The 22,190-nt window shown below is 37.3% G+C and overlaps 1 protein-coding gene across 3 annotated transcripts in view; it reads right to left on the minus strand.

Moving 5' to 3' along the window:
* The window catches only part of CPD (carboxypeptidase D), an 81,856-nt gene that overhangs the window by 38,558 nt on the left and 21,108 nt on the right, over window positions 1-22,190 (minus strand). For all 3 annotated transcript variants that reach the window (XR_002075118.2, XM_019429674.2, XM_019429675.2), the window contains exons 3-7: window positions 11,399-11,541; window positions 10,435-10,604; window positions 9,069-9,418; window positions 7,479-7,670; window positions 6,210-6,377 (exon numbers count right to left, since the gene is read on the minus strand). Coding sequence is in view for 2 of the 3 variants with exons in the window: in XM_019429674.2 (XP_019285219.2) it covers window positions 6,210-6,377; window positions 7,479-7,670; window positions 9,069-9,418; window positions 10,435-10,604; window positions 11,399-11,541 (1,023 nt within the window). In the remaining variant the exon portion in view is untranslated. The remainder of the gene's footprint in view (window positions 1-6,209; window positions 6,378-7,478; window positions 7,671-9,068; window positions 9,419-10,434; window positions 10,605-11,398; window positions 11,542-22,190) is intronic.

Here is a 22,190-nt window from a genome sequence, read left to right on the forward strand (position 1 = left end):
TTCAGTGGAAAAATGGATAAACAAATTGTAGTATATACATACAATAAAATATTATTTATCCATAAAAGGGGATGAAGTACTAATAAATGCTACAATATTAATGAACTGAAAAACAGTATGCTAGGTGAAAGAAGACAGACACCAAAGATCACATATTGTATGATTCCATTTCTATGAAATATCCAAAATAGGCAAATCCACAGAGACAGAACATAGACTAGTTGTTCCCAGGGCTTGAGGGTAGGGGAAAATAGGGAGCAACTCCTTAGTTTCCTTTTGGTGAGATGAAAATGTTTTAGAGCTAAAGATGATAGTTGCACAACATTGTGAATGCACTAATGTTACTGAATTGTTCACTTAAAAATTTTTTTAATGTTTATTTTTATTTTTGAAAGAGAGAGAGTGTGTGAGCACGGGATAGGCAGAGAGAGGGGGGACACAGAATCCGAAGCAGGCTCCAGGCTCCAAGCTGTCAGCATAGAGCCTGACATGGGGCTCGAACTCACAAACTGGAGATCATGACCTGAGCCAAGCTGGATGCTCAACTGACTTAACCACACAGGCGCCCCTGAATTGTTTGCCATAACATGATTAATTTTGTTATGTGAATTTCACCTCAATAAAAAAATAAGTATCAAAATTTACAAAAAGGAATCTTACTTTTCTCTATATTCTCTCAAAATCCTTCTAAATTGTTGACAGTAAAGAAATCCTCTTTGAAATTTCTTTGCTAAGATTTCAAAACCCATTTAAGATTTTATGATGAGTAAACAAAATATGTCATGGACAAAGAGGGGAAGATGGTGGCAGAGTAAGAGACCCTAGGCTTGCCTTGTCCCACAAATACAGCTAGAAAACTATCAAATCATCCTAAACACCCCAGAAATTGATCTGAAGATTGGAGGAACAAATTCCACAACTAAAGGTAGAGAAAAGCCACATCAGAGAAGACATAAAGTGCAGAGATATGGTTTAGGAGAGAAATGGATCATGTCTACTGTGGTGGGGAGGGAGCCACAGTTTGGAGAAGGGTGAAAGACAGACCAACACACAGGGGATGTACAGGGAAAATGAATCCCCATAGCAATTGGCTTGGAAAGCAAGAAGGCCTGAATTTCATGAGTTCTTGCAAACAGTGGGGTGTAAAGCCTAAAGTTGTAAAGGTCAGCATGTTTGGTTCTGGGGGAGCTCAGCGAACACTGGGGTTGTTCTTAGAGAGAAGGCAGGGTAAACAGCCTGTGAACATAGTGTGGAAACAGTGATCTGAAGAGCACCTGGGCACACAGTAGGGAGGTTATTTGTTCATCTTGGAGTGTGTCCCAGAGAAGCAGCATTCATGTCTCCATGAAGTCTCTCAACTTCTCTAGAAACAAAGAAACTGGCCAGACCCATCTCCCTCCCCTGTCCTTCAGCATAAACACAGAATCATCTTCAGGAACCAGTGCAGCACTAACACATGCTACCTTACACCAAGCCCCACTCTCTACTCCCTGCCCTCCAACCCCCACCCTTCACCTCCTCTCCTCACCCCACCCCCGTGTTCTGGAAGAACCATCCTTCCCAGTCTTACTTGCTTGAGTCCCACTATGGTGGGCCCCCACCCCCAGATGACCAGCTCAAGCCCCTGCCCATATGACAGCTCTCAAACCTTGAGTTTTGTGGGGTCTTTGTTCTGGTGGTGGCAGCAACAGGTCTCACTTCACAGGCAAACCAGAGCACACCTAGTTAAAACTCACCACATTCAAGGCAAGTACAAAACACTGGCCACAACTGGCAAAGATAGTCTCTGCAGACAACTGGCCTGAAGGATAAAGCAGACAGGACAAAACAGCAGAGCACACACAGCACACACTGAAGACACTCCCGGAAGTGCCAAGCCCTGCATAACAGGAAACACTACACTACATGGCAGGGCACTACGGGACCTCTTCATGACGCCATTACCCTCAAGAACAGGAGACGTAGCTAACTCCCCTAACGCGGAGAAACGGCACAGAGACTTAGACAAAATGAGAAGACAGAAATTTGTCCCAAATGAAAGAACAGGACAAGGTTGGCTGAGGAACTAAGTGAAACAGATATAAGTAACATACCTGAGAGAATTGAAAGCAATGATCATAAGGATAGATATGGAATAACATAGAGACAAAGGGCTTAATAAATGAAATAAGAAGCATACTTGATGGAATAAACAGGACAGAAGAAGCATAGGAATGAATTAAGGACTCTGAAGACAGAGTAATGGAAAGTAATCAACCTGAACAAAAGAGAGAAAAAAGAATTATGCAAAATAAGAATAGACTTAGGGAACTCAGTGACTCCATCAAATGGAACAACATTTGTATTATAGGAGTACCAGAAGAAGAAGAATGAGGAAAGCAGACAGAGAATTTATTTGACGAAATGATAGCTGAAAACTTCCCTGATCTGGGGAAGGAAACAGATACCCAGATCCAGGAGGCAGAGAACCCCCAACAAAATTAACAAAAGCAGATCCACACCAAGATATATTGCAATTAAAATGGAAAAATACACTGATAAAGAAAAATATTAAAAGCAGCAAGACAAAAGAAGACAGTTGCATACAAAGGAAACCTCATAAGGCTATCAGCAGATTTTTTAGCAGAAACTTTCCAAGACAGAAACGAGTGGCATGATATAGTCAAAGCGCTAAATGGGAAAAACCTGTAGCCAAGAATATTCCATTCAGCAAGGCTATTATTCAGAATAAAAGAAGAGATAGAATTTCTCAGACAAACAAAAACTAAAGGAGCTCATGACCAGTAAAGCAGCCCTACAAAAAACATTAAAGAGGACTCTTTGAGTTAAAAGGAAAGACTAAAAGTGACAGTATAAAGGTAGGAAACATAAAAGCAGTAAAAATGAATATTCCTGTAAAAAATCAGTCAAGGAACTTATAAAATAAAAGGATGTAAAATATGACACTATAAACCTAAAACATAGGGAGGAGAGGAGTAAAGAATGGGTTCAAACTTAAACAACCATCAACTTAATATAGACTGTTATATGTAGAAGATGTTATATACAAACCTAATGATAATCACAAATCAAAAAGCACTAATAAATATGTAAAGAATAAAGAGAAAGAAATCCAAATATATCACTAAAGATATATGGAAACCATGGAAGAGAGAAAGACAAGAAAGGATCAGAGAAAATCGTCAGAAACAATCATAAAACAAGTAATAAAATGGCAATAAATACATAGCTATCAATAATTTGAATGTAAATGGACTAAACGGTCCAATCAGAAGACACAGAGTGACAGAATGGATTAAAAACAAGATCCATCTACATGCTGCCTACAAGAGACTCATTTTAGACCTAAAGATAGCTGCAGATTGAAATTGAGGGAATAGAGAAACATCTATCATGTGATGGATGTCAAAGGAAATATGGAGTAGCAATACTTATATCACACAGAATAGACTTTAAAACAAAGACTAAAACAAGAGACAAATGACACTATATAATAATAAAGGGGACACTCTAACAAGAATGTATCACAACTGTAAATACTCATGCACCCAACTTGGAAGCACCCAAGTACACAAAAAGGTTAATAACAAACATAAAGGAACTAATTGATAATAATACAATAATAGTAGGGGACTTTAATACCCCACCTACATCAATGGACAGATCATCTAAATAGAAAATCATCAAGGAAACAATGGCTTTGAATAACACACTGGACCAGATGGATTTAAAAGATATATTCATCCTAAAACAGCAGAATACACATTCTTTTCAAGTCTGCATGAACTATTCCCCAGAACAGGTCACATATTAGGCCACAAAATAAACCTCAACAAATTTTAAAAGATTGAAGTCATACTATGCACCTTTTCTGACCACAGTGTTATGAAACTAGAAGTCAGCTGCAAGAAAAAAATCTAGAAAGACTGCAAATACACGGAGGTTAAATAACATGCTACTACATAATGAATGGGTCAACCAAGAGATAAAATAAGAAATTAAAAAGTACATGGAAACAAATTAAAATGAAAACACAACAGTTCAAACCTTCAGGATGCAGCAAAAATGGTTCTAAGAGGCAAGTTTATAGCAAGATATATAATGGAAAGAAACACGTCCACATGATTGAAGATGTATTTCCCCCCACGCCGATGACAAGATCTTGATACCACATGTTGAAATCTCTAAATTATTTTCACTGGAATGTAACTAGTATTAAGTTTTCAGATTTAGCCAACATGATATGTGACATATACTGAGAATATTCTTTGAAACTCAAATAAAAAATATTTTCTGTCAAATATGGTACGAAATATATTAAAAAATTATTTGCCAACCAGGCTATAACTTCATAATTCCTATTTGGGTATTTGAGAATTGTTCATGATTACCAATTGTAAAGATATTTTTTCCTATTACTGGGAAGCTTTCAAAGCAGTTTTTGGAGAATTTCAATTTACTTCTTAAATACAAATATCATAACTGTGTACTGTCATTCTAAAATGTCAGGTTAAAAAATAAATAGAATAAAAAATAAAATAAAATGGCAGGTTAATCTATATGCCATCAAATTTCAACTGTAATACTTCATTGGATATTCCAACATATGTTGACACTAAATTGCTTCCCCATTACCCCTGGTGCTAATACCTTCACTCTTTTTTTTTTTTTTTTTAACAGCTTTATTGAGATGAACAGTTGACCTGTGAACAATAGAGGTTCGAATTACACAAATCCATTTACATGGGGATTTTTATTGATAAAGACAGTACAGTACTACAAATGTATTTCTCTTCTTTACTATTTTCCTAATAACATAACGTTTTCTTTTCTCAAGCTTACTTTATTGTAAGAATACGGTATACAATACATACAACATACAAAATATGTGTTAACCAACTATTATTGTTATCGGTAAGGTTTCTGGCCAACAGTAGGCTGCTATTTAAGTTTTAGGGGAGTCAAAAGTTAAAACGTGAATTTTCAACTGCACAGGGGGCCTATTCCCCTCATGTTGTTCGGAGGTCAACTGTGATTCACATAACATACAATCCATCCACTTAAAGTATATAATTCAATGTTGTTTACTATATTCACAGGGTTGTACAACCATCATTACTTTCTAATTACAGATAATTTCATCATGCCAAAAAAACCCCTGTACCCATTAGCAGTCACTCCCATTTCCTCCCACCACTATCCACTATAGCCTGAGGCAACCATTAATCTATGACCTATCTCCATGGATTTACCTGTTCTGAACATTTCATAAAATGTAGTCATATACCATATGGTTTCTAGTGACTGGCTTTTATCACTTAGCATATTTTCAAGGTTCATTTAAGTTATAAAATGCACCAGGACTTCCTTGCTTTTCATGGTCAAATAATATTCAATTGTATGGGTATACTACATTTTATCTATCCAATCATCAGTCCATGGATATCTGAGTTGTTTATACTTTTGGGTTAAAATGAATAATGCTACTATGAATATTCATGTACAAGTTTACATGTAGACATATGTTTTCTGTTCACTTTGGCATTGACACTTTCATTCTTACTTACAAGCCCTAGTTGGACATTGTGATGATTTTTAATCTTGACCTCTCATTCTATTCATCTAATCAATCTTTGCTGAATTATATGAAGGTGTGTAAGCCCAAACACTACATGAGAATAAGGCCAATGTGTTGTAGTTAAATACATAGCAAGGAAAAAATAAAAGCATGTCTTATAAACCTACATAAAAGGGTTTATTAAATTTTAGGGAAAAAAGCACTAAAGATTTCCAATTTGTTAGTGTTTAATTTTTCTGAATCACAAAGAGTATGCTACTAAATTCCCAGTGAGAGAGACAAATATAAAACACATGTGAGGGATAAATATAAAACATTTGAAGAACAAAGCAAGGGCAGGGAGAGAGGCAGGGAAGAGAGGAGGGTGAGAAGGACAAGGGGAGAGAGAGATAGGGAGGAGGATAGGAGGGAGAAGAAAATAGGGAAGGAGTATGTGGGAGGGGAAGGGAGAAAACAGCCAGAAAACTAGCTTAAAAAGCAATGAGAAAAGATCTTTATTACTGTCTGCTGCAAAAGCAGTAACAGGATACCAGTTTTGAGACAGCCTAAGACTATAAACAGATAAAATTCCACCAGGATTTTCAAATGCTCTCAACAAGAATTAATTACTGGAATATCAAGTTGCTATTACCTCCATGCAGGTTTGCTGACAGTACAAATGGATAGGACTTCATCCAGCTCATTACAGCAATAGTTTCTGGTTGGGTAGGATCTGTGATCTGAAAGAACTGGTCTGGGAAATTTCGGTTCAGGTCAAAGTTGTTGCTGTTGTTTCTGCCAATTACACTCACGGAATCTCCTGTATGATAAAGAGCTCAAATTTAAGCCATGTTTCACTTACATTTTAATCCAACACATACTACTTCAGCTAATCTTAACTCAAAGGTAAATGTGAACACATCAGGCTTCACTCCGAATAAGCACACTATGATTAAAAGACACATCTTTTTTGTATTGTACATTAATAAGGTGTTATCTCTTCCAGATCTTTTGAACAGAGAAGTAAAACCATTATCCTTTCATTTCTGCCCTCTGTTCATACTTTGAGAGGAAAAAAATCCAACTATATAAACTATATTGTTAGTACTACTCAACTGTCAATAATCCATATACAATGACATAATCACAATGTTGAGTGGACACGACTGATCAGAAGGAAGTTCTATTTTACCAGTACAGAGGTCACTAAAACATTGTAAAGAAACAGACCAAATGGAAGTAGAAAATTGTGGTATGCTTACACTAACATATCATGAAAAGCTAATCAAGAACATAGTTGGAAGTTTAACCAGATGGAGAAAAAAGGGTTGAACTTAAGTTTATGTCCCTTTAAAAAGGAGTGGAACCCTATTATTATCATTATGATGAGAAAAATCTGAAAGTGAGTGAAAAAAACATACATTATTTTTTAGTAAATAAGAGCCATTACCAAAGTGGAAAACTCCATTAAATATAAACTTGATAGGGGCACCTGGGTGACTCAGTCGGTTTAGCGTCCAACTTCAGCTCAGGTCATGATCTTGTGGTTCATGAGTTCAAGCCCACATCTGGCTCACTGCTGTCAACTTATCAGCACAGAGCCCACTTAGGATCCTCTGTCCCCCTCTCTCTGCCCCTTCCCTGCTTGCGCTCTCCCAAAAATAAATAAATTTTTAAATTATATATATTTATACATATTTATGTATATATATTTACATATATATGTATAAACTTGATATCATAATTGTTGACTGAACTAGCCTATCTTTTAAGAATACAAAAGCTGCAACAATTATATATTATAAGAACAAAATAAGAAGAAATTCTGAGGAAACAACCAATTCAAATTCTCTTCTACTTCCAAATAATCATAACATATGATGATCGAAAAGGTCTGCATTAATAGACGCCTCTTCTTTACCTTCCTGGGCCTTTTCATACCCATCAGGATTCATGGATGGCATAAGGTGAATTCGAGTGCTGAGAACTAGATCCGTCACTTCAGGGTCTGTTCCAAAGTTCTTACAAAGGTATTCAATGAGGTTCAACAGCAGTTCTCGTCCAACCACTTCATTTCCATGCATATTTCCAATGTACTTAAATTCCGGTTCACCTGAAAACAAAAAGATTACATGGAAAAGTCTTTTTACCTTTTTATTTGTCATGGACTCTATTTTTTCCCCAACACATACAAAGACCCTGAACTAAAAATTTTTTAAAAGATATATTTTGGCAAAAGAAGCAGTGAAAAGTATGTTATAAAGCAGCTTCCTTACTAACATATATGTCTAAGCAGGCTCAAAGCATACACAAACAGACACAGACACACACACACCCATATAATATGAAAATAAAAATACCATTAGGAAAAGACATGAATAGACACTTTTCCAAAGAAGACATCCAGATGCCTAACAGACACATGAAAAGATGTTCAACTCATCATCAGGGAAATACAAATCAAAACCACAATGAGATACCACCTCACACCTGTCAGAATGGCTAAAATTAACAATTCAGGCAATAACAGATGTTGGCAAGGATGTGGAGAAAGGGGAACACTTTTGCCCTGCTGGTGGGAATGCAAACTGGTGCAGCCACTCTGGAAAACAGTGTGGAGGTTCCTCAAAAAATTAAAAATACAACTACCATATGACCTAGCAATTGCACTACTAGGAATTTATCCAAAAGATACAATTTACACAAAAGATGCACAAATGCTGATTCAAAGGGGCACATACACCCCAATGTTTTTAGCAGTACTATCAACAAGAGCCAAATTATGTAAAGAGCCCAAATGTCCATTGACTGACAAATGCATAAAGAAGATGTGGTATGTATACACACACACACACACACACACACACACACACACACACACACACACTGGAATGTTACTCTGCAATCAAAAAGAATGAAATCTTGCCATTTGTGACAACGTGGATGGAACTGCAGTGTATTATGCTAAGTGAAATAAGTCAGTCAGAGAAAGTTAAATAGTATATGATTTCACTCATATGTGGAAATTAAGAAAGAGAAGAGATGAACATAGGGGAAGGGAAGCAAAAAGAAGATAAAAACAGAGAGGGAGGCAAACCATAAAAGACTCCTAAATACAGAGAACAAACTGAGTGTTGTTGGAGGGGTGTTGGGTAGGGGGATGGACTAAATGAGTGAGGGCATTACGGAGGGCACTTGTTGGAATGAACATGGGTGTTGTGTGTAAGTGATGAACCACTAAATTCTACTCCTGAAACCATTATTACACTATATGTTAACTAACTTGGATTTAAACAAAATTTAAAAAATTTAAAAAGTACTATTAGCAGAAAAAATCTAATCTATACAGTTTATTAAATACATGGATTTTCTTCTTTTCTCGCCAAAGATTGGTTATTTTCTTTATTCCACTCATACATTCTAAAGGTGACATTTCTAGATGAAACATAGAAATATGGTACATAGTTCTGAAAGGCACTACTGAGATTATGTATAAGACCACACAAATTACCTGGTTCATGGACACCTGGGTTATCAGATATCTCCATTACATAAAGTTCTCTTGACTCTACTGATTTTCCCAAAGAATAAAGCCGGGTGATGTTAGGATATTCATTGGCAAACCTTCTCAGGAAGATTTCCATATCAGGGAAATGGTGGTGATGAAAGTCCTTTGGCTGAATTGGCTGGTGTAAGGATTGGGTTCCAGGAAGATTATTAAGCAGAGCAACTGTGCTAGCGGTTACTACCATCTCAGTTGTGTCAGGGATTATTGAAGCCACAGTTGGCCGAAGGGAAAAATTCACCTTTGTGGCTGGTCCTTCTTTCACTATTATGTTATTAATAGTCAGTGGCATATACCTGCAAAAAAATTTTTTTTAAAAAGTGGGTGGCTTGCAGTTAAATTCAAACACACGATGCTTTTACATTGTAAAAGCACAATAGCCCTTTCAGACTTTTACACTTAGTGATCTATCAAAATTCGAACGAAATACAGATAAGTGGGTAAATTCAAGACTTTTAGGATACGATCTCAGAGAATCCCTGATGACATCTTTAAAGAGCTATTTCTCTTACCATCTTCTCAGTACCACACATTAGAATGCTTACCAAAAATTGCCTGCCAAGGAGAAAATAATATGAAACACAGAGGTCATTCACCCACTGCATCTCATTCCTTGCTGTGCCTTGTCAAACTGACTTTCCAACTACCTTTCTAAATAGGGGAATTCAGAATTAAATGAAAGGTTTTCAATTAAATCCTTAGCAAGCCAAGCTTGCAGAAAGGTGCTCAGGGGAGGTCAGAAACCACTCATTTCATATATTAGAAAGCAGATGATAAGACAGCTCTTTAAAATGTCTTTTTCAGAGCTCTGAGTTTGTTCTACTCTGTTATTCATTAGCTTTGAGGCAACGTTTTACACAGCTGACCATCTTTTGAATCAACCTTTTAAACTGGTCCTTCCTCACAATTTTACAACCATACTTCATATCCAGTTGTACTGTTAGACTATGTGACAAAAGCCTCCACAATACTATATTCTCATTATACAAGGAAAAACAAAGGCCAGATAGAGCAAACATTTCCTAGACTATATTTCTGTCTTAGCTATAAACAGAGGCTTGATATTTTTAGAGTCTAGTTTAAAATGTTTTCTTAATGTTTTTATTTATTTTTGAGACAGAGCATGAGCAGAGGAGGGGCAGAGAAAGAGGGAGACACAGAATCCGAAGCAGGCTCCAGGCTCTGAGCTGTCAGCACAGAGCCTGACACGGGGCTCGAACTCATGGACTGTGAGATCATGACCTGAGCCGAAGTCAGACGCTCAACCAACTGAGCCACCGAGGCACCCCTAGAGTCTAGTTTAAATTCTTACCCAGTTAAAACTGCTGTAATGTTGTAAGTTCCAGGAACAAGTAATCTGTGGAAATCACCAAATCTGCCTGTTGTGATATTATGATTAATACCAGCCACTGAGATGGTTGCGTTCTCTAAGCCAGATCCCGTTACTGAATCTTTAACAAATCCTTTAACTCCAATGTGGACCTAAAAAAACAAGAATCAAAGTAGACTGCTCAAAAATAATTCAGAAGGCAAGAGAGCATAACCCCTCTGCATTGATGATAGAATTTCTTTTTTTTTAAGTTTATTTATTTTATTTTGAGAGAAAGAGAGCGTGCATGAGTGGGGGAGGGGCAAAAAGAGAGAGGGAGAGAGAAAATCCGAAGCAGTCTCTGTGTTGTCAGAACAGAGGCTGATCCCACAAACCATGAGATCATGACCTAAACCAAAGCCAAGAGTTGGACGCTTAACTGACTGAGTAACCCAGGTGCCTCTGATGCTAGAATTCCTAAAAAAGTATGTTACTACTATTTCCCTGAAATATTTTTCAATGCCTCCAAGTTAAAATAAAATATAAACAAAAATATTAAATCCTTAAACTTAAGTCATATGTGTCTGACATCTAGACTAGTAATAGACTTTTGAAATTCCCTTTCCTCTAAACCAGACTTCTAATTTTCTCGACAAGCGATAATTTCTCATTAAGTAATAATTGCTGGTATATCCAATAGTATATTATCCTGCCTGATGTTTAAATTAAACTTGCGTCCATTGTTCATACAGCGGTAAAGCCTCTCTAGCTCATATGATCACATGACATTGTAAGAACCTGACAGTACAAACCTGATTATTTCAGTTTATAAAAGTGTTCTAGGACAATCAGAGAAAGCCCTCTGGAGGAAATGAATGGTTAAAGATTGCTACTTATATGCAATTGAATTTCTCCCTTATATCATCCATTATTTCTGTATCCCACCCTTCCAGTCAGCTACTTTTACCTTTTCAATCAATGTGATCAAAGACTCACGATTGTTCTCCCATTCTTGTCGAAGCTGTGAAGCAGGGGGGTACTTGCAACAAGACAGTTCTAATGTGATCTCAAAACAGTTGGCCCATACATAATTGTAATCTTGCATGCCACCTGTAACATAAAGGAAAAAAAGTAAGTTTACTCTTGGAATTTTACTCTCAGAAAGACCAAAGAAATTAAATCAGTCATCTCTGCATGTATAAATTTTCTTTTCATAAAATTGTTTGAAATTGCAGAAAGTTCTTGGATTATAGAGGAGACTAAGAAGGAAGGATAAAGGAATATACACCAAAAAGGAATATGCATACGTAAAGCAAATGTATTTGACTGGTGGGATGAACAGTTAGGAAGAGCATAAACATATGGGTTAATAACAATAGCAATAATGCTAACAGCTCTACAATTTGAGTGTTTACTACATGCCAGACCTATTCTATGAGCTCTATGAGTATTAACATTTAATCTTTACAACAAGTGTATGAAGCAGGTGTTACTATCTCACCCATTTTACAAATGTAAGAAGTAGGATACAAAGAGAGAGGTTAAGATTTTTGATAGCATGAGCATGAAAGATACACATGATCTTAAAGTTGTGAAGGATGTTCATGCCAAGCATTAAGTGCCTACTATTCTAACTGTACTCCCTTTTATGAAGAAGGTGGCAAGAGAAAAAAAGAAAGGCCAAATCCAGGGTGGTGCAGTGACACAAATCGGGGGCGTGGGGGAGAAGACACAACAAACCCTTTCAAAATGTGTTCAATGGGAGAGGGAAGTAAAAAGGGGAAGAGGCATCCATAGCCAACTACTTTCACCACTTCTACACCCATATAAGCCCACTCACTCATTCCGTAGAAAGCTTATTACCTTATCATTCCTGTCACTCGATTTTTAAAAATAGACTTTATTTTTTAGGGCAATTTTAGGTTTACAACAAAACTGAGCAGAAGGTACAGGGATCTGCCATATACCCCCTGCCCATTCACAAGAATGGAGTCTCTCCTTATCAACATCTGCACCAGAGTGGTACATTTGTTACAACTGATAAACCTACATTGTTGACACTTCCTTACCACTCAAAGTCCATAAATTACATTAGGGTTCACTCTTGGTATTGTATATTCTAAGGGTTTTGACAAATGTATAATGACATGTTTCCATCATTCCAGTATCATATAGTGTAGTTTCACTGCCCTAAAAATTCACTGTGCTCCGGGGCACCTGGGTGGCTTAGTCGGTTGAGCGTCTGACTTTGGCTCAGGTCATGATCTCATGTTTTGTGAGTTTGAGCCCCATGTTGGGCTCTGTGCTGACAGCTCAGAGCCTGGAGCCTGCTTCGGATTCTGTGTCTCCCTCTCTCTCTCTGCCCCTTCCTCACTCATGCTCTCTCAAAATAAACAAACATTAAAAAAAAAAAATTCATTGTGCTCCATGTATTTATCCCTTCCTCTTCCTTAACCTCTGGCAACTACTAATCTTTTTACTATTTCTGTATGGTTTTGCCTATTCCAGAATGTCATATAGTTGGAGTCATACAGTATGTAGCCTTTTCAGATTGGTTCCTTCCATTTAGCAGTAGGTATTTAAGGCCTCTTCATGTCTTTTCATGACTTGATAGTTTTCTTTTTAGTACTGAATAATATGCCATTGTATGAACGTACCACAGTTTATTTTACCTGATCACCTACTGAAGCGTGTGTTGGTCGCTTCCAACATTTTTGGAAACTTTTTTAGATGTTTATTTTGAGAGAGGGAGATGGAGAGATGGAGAGAGAGAGAGAGAGAGAGAGAGAGAGAGAGAGTAAGTGCAAGCGGAGGAGGGACAGAGAGAGAGAGAAGAAGAGAGAGAATCCCAAGCAGGTTCCATGCCCAGCATAGAGCCTGGCGCGGGCTCAACCTCACAACCATGAGATAGTGACCTGAGCCGAAATCAAGAGTTGGATGCTCAATCGACTGAGCCACCCAGCTGCCCCATTGCTTCCAAGTTCTGGCAATTATGACTAAAGCTACTGTAAACATCTGTGTGCAGACTTTTGTGTGGACGTAAGTTTTCAACTCCTTTGGGTAAATACCAAGGAGCATGGTTGCTGGATCATATAGTAAGTATGTTTTGTTTTTCAGAAACAACCACACTATCTTCCGAAGTGGTTGTACCATTTTGCATCCCCCTACCAACAATGAAAGAGAATTCCTGTTGCTCTACATCTTCGTCAGCATTAGCTGTTGTCAGTGTTCTGGATTTTGGCCATTCTGCTAGGTGCGTAGTGGTAACCTATTGCTTTCATTTGCATTTCCCTGATGACATACAATATGGAGCATCTTTGCATGTTTGCCACCCGTTTAACTTCTTTGTTGAGGTATCTGTTAAGGTCTTTGGCCCATTTTTCAATCAGGTTGTTATTTTCTTATTGTGGAGTTTTAAGATTTCTTCATATATTTTGGGTAACAGTCCTTTATCAGATGTGGTTTCTTCCTGTTTTGGGGCAGAATAATATTCCATTGTATGTGTATACCACATTTTCTGTATCCATTCAACTGTCAGTGGACATTTAGGTTGTCTCTTGGCAACTGTAAACAATGTTGCAGTGAACATGGGTGTGTAATTATCTTTTCAAGATCCTGCTTTCAATTCTTTTGTATATATACTTAGAAGTAGGATTGCTGAATCATATGGTAATTCTATTTCTAACTTTTTGAGGAAGCTCCATACCATTTCCTATAGCAGCTGCACTATTTTTATATTCCAACCATGCAGGGTTCCAACTCTCCACATCCTCTCCAACATTTGCTATTTTGTCTTTTTTCAATAGTGACCAACCCAAAGAAGTGTAAGGTGATAAGTCATTGTGGTTATGATTTGCTTTTCCTGATGATTAGTGATATTGAGCATCTCTTCATATACTTATTGGCCATTTGTATATTTTCTTTGAAGAACTGTCTATTCAAGTCCTTTGCCCATTTACTAATCTGTAGGTTGCCTCTGTTGATTGCTACCCTTGCTGAAAAGGACATTGAAGGGTTTTGGGCAGAGGTATGATATGATCTGACTTGCCTTTTTAAAAGACCATTTTGACTGCTGGTTGGAAAATGACTAGGGGCAGGGGGACAAAGGGGAAGCAGAGAGATGAATTAAAAGAAAACGATGGCTTGGACTAGGTTGGTAGTGGAGATGAAGTGGACAGATTTGGATGTCCATAGGACTTGTTTATATGAATCAAGGATGACCTCTAGATTTCTGGCTTGAGAAACTAGCAAATAGTATTGCCATTAACTGAAAAGATGAAGAACAAAGGAAACAGACAAGACATGCCTAAGCTCTATCTTTGGTCCTCTTCTCTTATTCCTTTGATGTCTCATGCAGCTCCATGCTTTAAATATTATCTACACGCTGACAATTCTCAAATTTCTAGCTCTAGCCTAGACCTCTTTCCCAGACTCCAGACTCAAACATCTAATTGCCTATTCAACATCTCTACTTGGATAGCACAAACTTAACGTATCTTCATCTTCTCCAAACCTGCTCCACTAGCAGCTCTCTTATCAAGGCTAATGGCACATCTATCCTTCCAGTTGTTCAGGCCAAAAGCCTTTGGAGTCACATTCCAATCTAAAGTATCATAAAATCATGCCAACTCTAACTTCAAAATGCAGAATCCAAAGATTTCTCCTCGCCTCCATGGCTGCTGCCCTGGTACAAGCCACCATCCTTTATCTGCCTGGATTTCTTCAATCACTCTTAACAGGTCTTCCTGTACCTGCCCTTGCCCTTCTATATATATTTTTCCTCATCAGAGATGCCAGATTCATTCTGTTAAAATGTAAGTCAGGTGTTATTCTTTTGTACAATGACTCCCCTTTTCACTCAGACTAAAAGCCAAAGTCTTTACAGCAGCCTAAGGCCCTACATGATTTGTCTTCCACCATTTCCCTTCCCCCTTTAACCTCCTTTCATACTCTCTCCATCACTCTGCATCCACCACAGTGGCCTCCCTGCTGTTCAGTGGACACACTAGGTACCTCCTGAATTTGGGTCTCTGCTCTAACTCTTCCCTTTGCCTGGTATGTTCTCTCCCAGATAGCCGTGCTTGACTAACGCCCTTACCTCCAGCTCTTTGCTCCAATTTCAACTTGACAGTGAGGCTCGCCCTGACTTCCCCATTTAAAGTTGCTACTTACTTTTTCCCCACCACTATCCCCAAGCCCATCCCACCAATGCTTGCAATTCCCCTCACCCTTTTGTACTTTTTTCTTTTTTTTCTACAGTACTTAACAATTTACCTATTAAGTTTATTATTTACTGCCTTTTTCTCCCTGCTAGATTATAAGCAATGTAAGAGCAGAGATAGCTGCTACACTCACTGATGGACAGTCCAAATACTAGAAGAGTATCTGGCAAACAGTAGTCTTTCAGTAAACATGTGTTGAAGGAATGAAACTAAGTAGCTAATTAAGATTACTGTTTTGGGGCGCCTGGGTGGCTTGGTCGGTTAAGCGTCTGACTTCGGCTCAGGTCATGATCTCACGGTCCGTGAGTTCGAGCCCCGCGTCGGGCTCTGTGCTGACAGCTCAGAGCCTGGAGCCTGTTTCGGATTCTGTGTCTCCCTCTCCTTCTCTCTCTGCCCCTCCCCTGTTCATGCTCTGTCTCTCTCTGTCTCAAAAATAAATAAACGTTAAAAAAAAAAATTAAAAAAAAAAAAAAAAAGATTACTGTTTTGAATGTATTAAAATTGAATGCCCATTGAATATCTATGTAGAGATATCAAACAGACTTGTCTTCCTAGAATATAGGCAAGTTCATAACCACCACAAGCCCAGTAACTTGGTCTTTACCTTTTTCTTAGAAGGCAACATATCCATCTTTTGGCTTCTGCTTATTGTCCAACATCTTGGTACTCACTTTGGGTCTGGCATCTATGATTATCTTTGGTTAACTCTCATTTGTATGTACACATGTGGACATACATGTACCATTCATCATACATAATATTTATTAATCTTTTCCAATTCTTTAAAAAAAATTTTTTTAATGTTTATTTATTTTTGAGAGAGAGGAAGAGAGACAGAACACGAGTGGGGGAGGGGCAGAGAGAGAGAGGGAGACACAGAATTCAAAGCAGGCTCCAGGCTCTGAGCTGTCAGCATGGAACCCCATGCAGGGCTCAAACCCATGAACCACGAGATCATGACCTGACCTGAAGTTGGATGCTTAACCGACTGAGCCACCTAGGGGCCCAAATCTTTTCCAATTCTTACTACCATATTGGTCATAGTACAATGGTCATTGTGTGTAAGACATTATACTAAGATTATATGGATTTATAAATAAGAGACATACCTTTTTTCTTAATGTTTATTATTTATTTTTTTATGATTTTTAATGTTTGTTTTTGAGAGAGAGAGTATGAGTGGGGGAAGTACAGAGAGAAGGGGGCACAGAGGATCCGAAGCAGGATCTGTGCTGACATCAGCGAGCCCAATTTGGGGCTGGAATTCACAAACCGAACTCATACACCGTGAGATCATGATCCCATGCGAAGTCTGATGCTCAACCAACTAAGCAACCCAGGCATCCTAAGAGACATACCTTCATTCAGAGTTTAAAGTCTTGGTGAGGAAGCAGAACACAGAACACATAAAAATAACAATTTCAGAAGAATGCAAGTACGACTAATACAAGTTTTTTTTGCATATGTAAAACTTACTGTGTTAAATTGCAAACATGGCCAACTCACACTTGAATTATGCCAGAAGGCAGTGAAGTAGACTGCTTACAACACTATAATCACCAGGCTTGAGTTCTGGCATTCTTTTGTCTGTCCCTTAATTGTCTTACTTCAGTAGCAATTTAAGAAATACTAGCTAAGAGCAACAACAAGACCATGTTTACAGCAATATTTTGGAGTATTATCTAATCAGCTTTTTACACTTAACTTTAATAGTACTGTAATTAGCCAGTGCCAATCAATGACACATATAAATATATTCCTGGAGTGGGGGGTGGAGGGTAAGGACAGAAGTCTTTAAGAAATAAGACTTCGGAGCACCCGAGTGGCTCAGTCGTTGAGTGTCCAACATTGGCTCAGGTCATGATCTCGTGGCTCATGAGTTTAAGCCCCATATTGGGCTTGCTGCTATCAGCAGAGAGTCAGCTTCACATCCTCTGTCCCCCTCTCTCTCTGCCCCTCCCCTGCTTACATACATGCGTGCGCTTTCTCTCTCTCTCTCTCTCTCTCTAATGTTTAATAAACATTTAAAAAGTTTATTTTTTTATTTTTATTTTTTTTATTTTTTTTAATGTTTATTTATTTTTGAAAAAGAGACAGAGTGAGAGGCGGAGGGGCAGAGAGAGAAGGAGTCACAGAATCCGAAGCAGGCTCCAGGCTCCGAGCTGTCAGCACAGAGCCCAACACGGGGCTTGAACTCACGGAGTGTAAGATCATGACCTGAGCTGAAGTCAGACGCCCAACCGACTGAGCCACCCAGGTGCTCCAAAAAAGTTTATTTTTTGAGACAGAGAGAGACAGAGCATGAGCAGGGGAGGGGCAGAGAAAGAGAGGGAGACATAGAATCTGAAGCAGGCTCCAGGCTTCGAGCTGTCAGCACAGAGCCCAATGCAGGGCTTGAACCCACGTACCGTGAGATCATGACCTGAGCTGAAGTTGGATGCTTAACCGACTGAGCCACCCAGGTGCCCCCCAAAATAAAATTTTTTAAAAAGTAAATAAAAATTAAAATAAGACTTCAAGAAACTATATCCAGCAGCGTCCAATCCCACAAAGCACACACTATAGCCATTTTTAAAAATCATATAACCCTAAAAACAATCCAAAACTAAAGGTCAGATTCGCGGAGACAAAATTCTTTTTGTAGGTCCCATAGATTTGAGAAAATATTACAGTGAATGTACCTAACTGTAACACATCTTTGTCAAGTTAATGTTAGTTTCACAGCATAGAATCTAGTGGAAACACAAAATATGAATTAAATCTTGGCATACATTCCCCAAATGTTCCTTTGATAAGACACTAACAGAAAGCCATGTAAAATAGTATTGGAAATAAAAGGATGACTATACTACATTAAAAAAATTCAAAAATCAATTCCTTTCCCATATTTTAGCAATAATCAGAAAATATAATGGAAAAAAAGATTTCAGCAACAAAACCCATAATACATATAGGATTAAATGTAATAAAATACATAATCAATAAGTTAATGTAAAATTTTACTGAGGGATGTAGATTTCACACTTCTAGATAGGAGGCTTATACAGATATCAATTTCCCTGAAATTAATTTACAAATATTACTCAGAAAAGTAGATTCTTATTGGGACTGAACAAAATGATTTAGAATCTGGAAAAATAAATGGATGACAACATCCAAAAACCTTAAAAAATAAGAATGATAATAGGGACTTGTATTGCCACATATTAAGATATCATAAAACTATACTTACTAAAGCAGTGCATTAAAATCAAAATAAATGGACCAATAGAACAAATTAGAAAGCCCAGTAACATAAACAAAAGCATTTGCAATGTGATTAAAGACACATTTAAAACCAGTGGGGAATGAATTAGTTGGCAACTGTTACATGAACAACTGATCAACTATGTGACAAAAAATATAGGTGAGTTTACCTCATATCATACCAAATAAACTCTTAAACTCATATGGAATTTGATGTAAAAGTGAAACCACAGACAAAACTAGAAGTTAACATAAATATTTTTATACTTTCAGGATGAGGAAAGTCTTTCTAAGTATGACAGCAAAGTAGTAGGAAAGCATAAAAGGAAAAAAATGATAGATTTAACTAGCTAACAATTGTAAAATATTTGTTGATTCAAAAACTACCTTTAAAACCATTTAAAAAAGAAACTAAGAAAAAAAATCCATAAAAATAAAGGGAGTATAGAACATTCCTGGGTAACAAATGAATAATTATGTGTATAGAATCTTCAAAATAGGCACAACCTTAACACAGAAATGTCTTTTCCAGGAATTTATTCCAAGATAATTGCTATGGGGAATGAGGACTGTAGTGTTTAAACTGAAGGAGAGGGGCATCCGGGTGGCTCCGTCAGTTAAGCATCCAACTCTTGATTTTGGCTCAGGTCACAATCTCACACTTTGTGAGTTCAAGCCCTGTGTTGGGCTCTGTGCTGACAGAGCAGAGCTTGCTTGAGATTCTCTCCTTCTCTCTCTCTGCCCCTCCCCTGCTTATGCTCTATTTCTCTGTCTCAAAATAAATAAACTGAAAAAAAAATAAAAATAAATTGAAGGAGAATAACACTGGAAACAATGTGAATACTCAAAAGTGGTGGATCAGTTTATAAATTATCATATAAAATGGGCTACTATGCTACTAGTTAAGGTGTGGCAGACACACATTTATGGGAATGGTATTTACCATGTAATAACAAAAAAAAGGCTATAAAACAGCATATGGAGACAAATCTTTTTGCATGATACTTTAAATTCTACTCTTTGAAACATACAGAGTTTCTCAGTTCCTCTATACTCAAGTACAAGTCAACTGATTCAAAACAATTTTGACGGTCTCTCTAATCAACAAGCTCCTTTACAGTTTTTTTTTTTTTAAGTTAGGTTTATTGAGGTATGGTTTATATACTGGAAAATTCATCCCTTTTAAGTATACAGTTATATGAATGAATTCATATACTTAATGAATGTACACATTCATTAAGTATTTTAAAGTAATTCATTAAGTAAAGTAAGTAATTACTTAATTCATAAAGTAATTCATTAAGTATTTTTTAAAATACTAATGAATGTACATTCATTAAGTATATGAATGTACACATTCATGTAACTATATACTCCACCACAATTAAGATACAGAACATTTGTATCATCCCAGAAAGTTCCCTTCTCTCAGCACCAATCTAATTTCTTTGCCTATATTTTTGTCTTCTCCAGAATGTCATATAAATGAAATCATATAGTGTAAAGCCTTTTGTATCAGACTTCTTTCACTCAGCACAATGCCTTTGAGAATCATTTATATTGTTGCATATGTAAATTCTCCTTTTTATTATACTATGTATTCCACTGCAAGGATGTAGTACAATTTGTTTATCCATTCACATGATGGGTATTTGAGTTGTTTTCAGTTTTTGCTTATTATGAAGAGTTGTGTATAGACCTTACTGTGGGCATATAATTGCATGTTTTTTGGATAAATATCTAGGAGTGGCATCGCTGAGTCATACAGCAAATATAAGTTTAACTTTATGAGAAACTATCAAACTGTTTTCCAAAGTGGCTCACCATTTCACATTCCTACCAGCAATGCGTAAATGTTCCAGTTGTTCTTCATTCTCACCTAACAAACTGCTCAAGCAACTGGTCAGACTTTTCACTTTAAGTATTCTAGTAGGTGTGCTGTGGGATCTCATTGTGGTTTTAATTTGTAATTTCCCTGGCAATGAATGATACTGCATATCCTTTCATGTCTTTATTTATCATCTATACTGGGAGACCTTAGAAACTAGGGGCTGTTGGTAGTACTGTATAGAGGAGGGACCTTAAGAAAGGGATCCCATAAAGTTGTCTATGAATCCCTGGGCTCAATCCTGAACAGCACATGAGTGGGCATGCCCCTAAAAAGCATACCAAAGGCACTGAGAACTGAATTACAAAACAGACCACTTCCCTGGTCCCACACTGGTCCATGGGAGGTAAGTACACAGAATAGATCTGAACAGAACCACAAAGGCTTTGAAAATTGACATTCAATCACAGCCCACAGGAGGCAAGTCAAAACTTACAACTGAATGCAACTGGGTCACTCACTGCTAAAACAAACAAAGAAATCATCATTTTTTAAAATAAAATTTAAACAAGGTTCAGATTTCATAATGTAAGATCCAAAACGTCGAGCCTACACCCCAACATTATTTGACATTCAGAGAACCAGGAAAATGCATGGGGGGGCCTGGGTGGTTCAGTCGGTTAAGCCTCCGACCTTGGCTCAGGTCATGATCTCACAGTTTGTGACTTCAAGCCGGGCATCGGGTTCTGTGCCAACAGCTCAGAGCCTGGAGCCTGCTTCGGATTCTGTGTCTCCCTCTCTCTCTGCCCCTCCCTGTTCACACTCTGTATCTTTCTCTCTCTCTCTCTCAAAAATAAATAAACATTTAAATAAAAGAAAAAAGAAAAAAAGAAACGTTAAAGGAAGTTCTTCAGGCTAAAAAGAAATGATACCAGAGAGAAACTTGGGATTTCCAGAATGAAAGAACAACACAAATGGTAAATATCTGGGTAAATATAATAAACTATTTTTTTCTCTTAAGTTCTTTATGTACAACAGTTGAAAGAAAAAATCATAACATTGTCTGGTGGCGTTTTCAATGTATATACACATAATACATATGACAACTACAATATAAAGTGGGGGAGGGTAAAGGTGTGGTGGTAAGATCTATGCATTCCTCCTGAAGTGGCAAAATACCAATTCTAGGTAGAACTGTGAAAAGTTAAGCTGTAAATTGTAATCCTAGAGCAACTACCAAAACAAACAATACAAAGGAGCTATAGTAAAAAAACAAAACAAAAACCACACAATAGATAAAATACTAAACACTCAAAGAATCCCACAGAAGGCAGGAAAGAGGAAGCAGTAGAATTAAAAAATAAAAAAGGGATAAACAGAAAAATAATTTTAAAACTAGGCTTAAATCCAAACATATCAACAATTATATCCAATGTAAATGGTATAAACACACTAGCTTAAAA

This window comes from Panthera pardus, unplaced genomic scaffold (assembly GCF_024362965.1).
Source record: "Panthera pardus isolate Hobbes unplaced genomic scaffold, ASM2436296v1 HiC_scaffold_3, whole genome shotgun sequence".
Classification (NCBI taxonomy): Eukaryota; Metazoa; Chordata; class Mammalia; order Carnivora; family Felidae; genus Panthera; species Panthera pardus.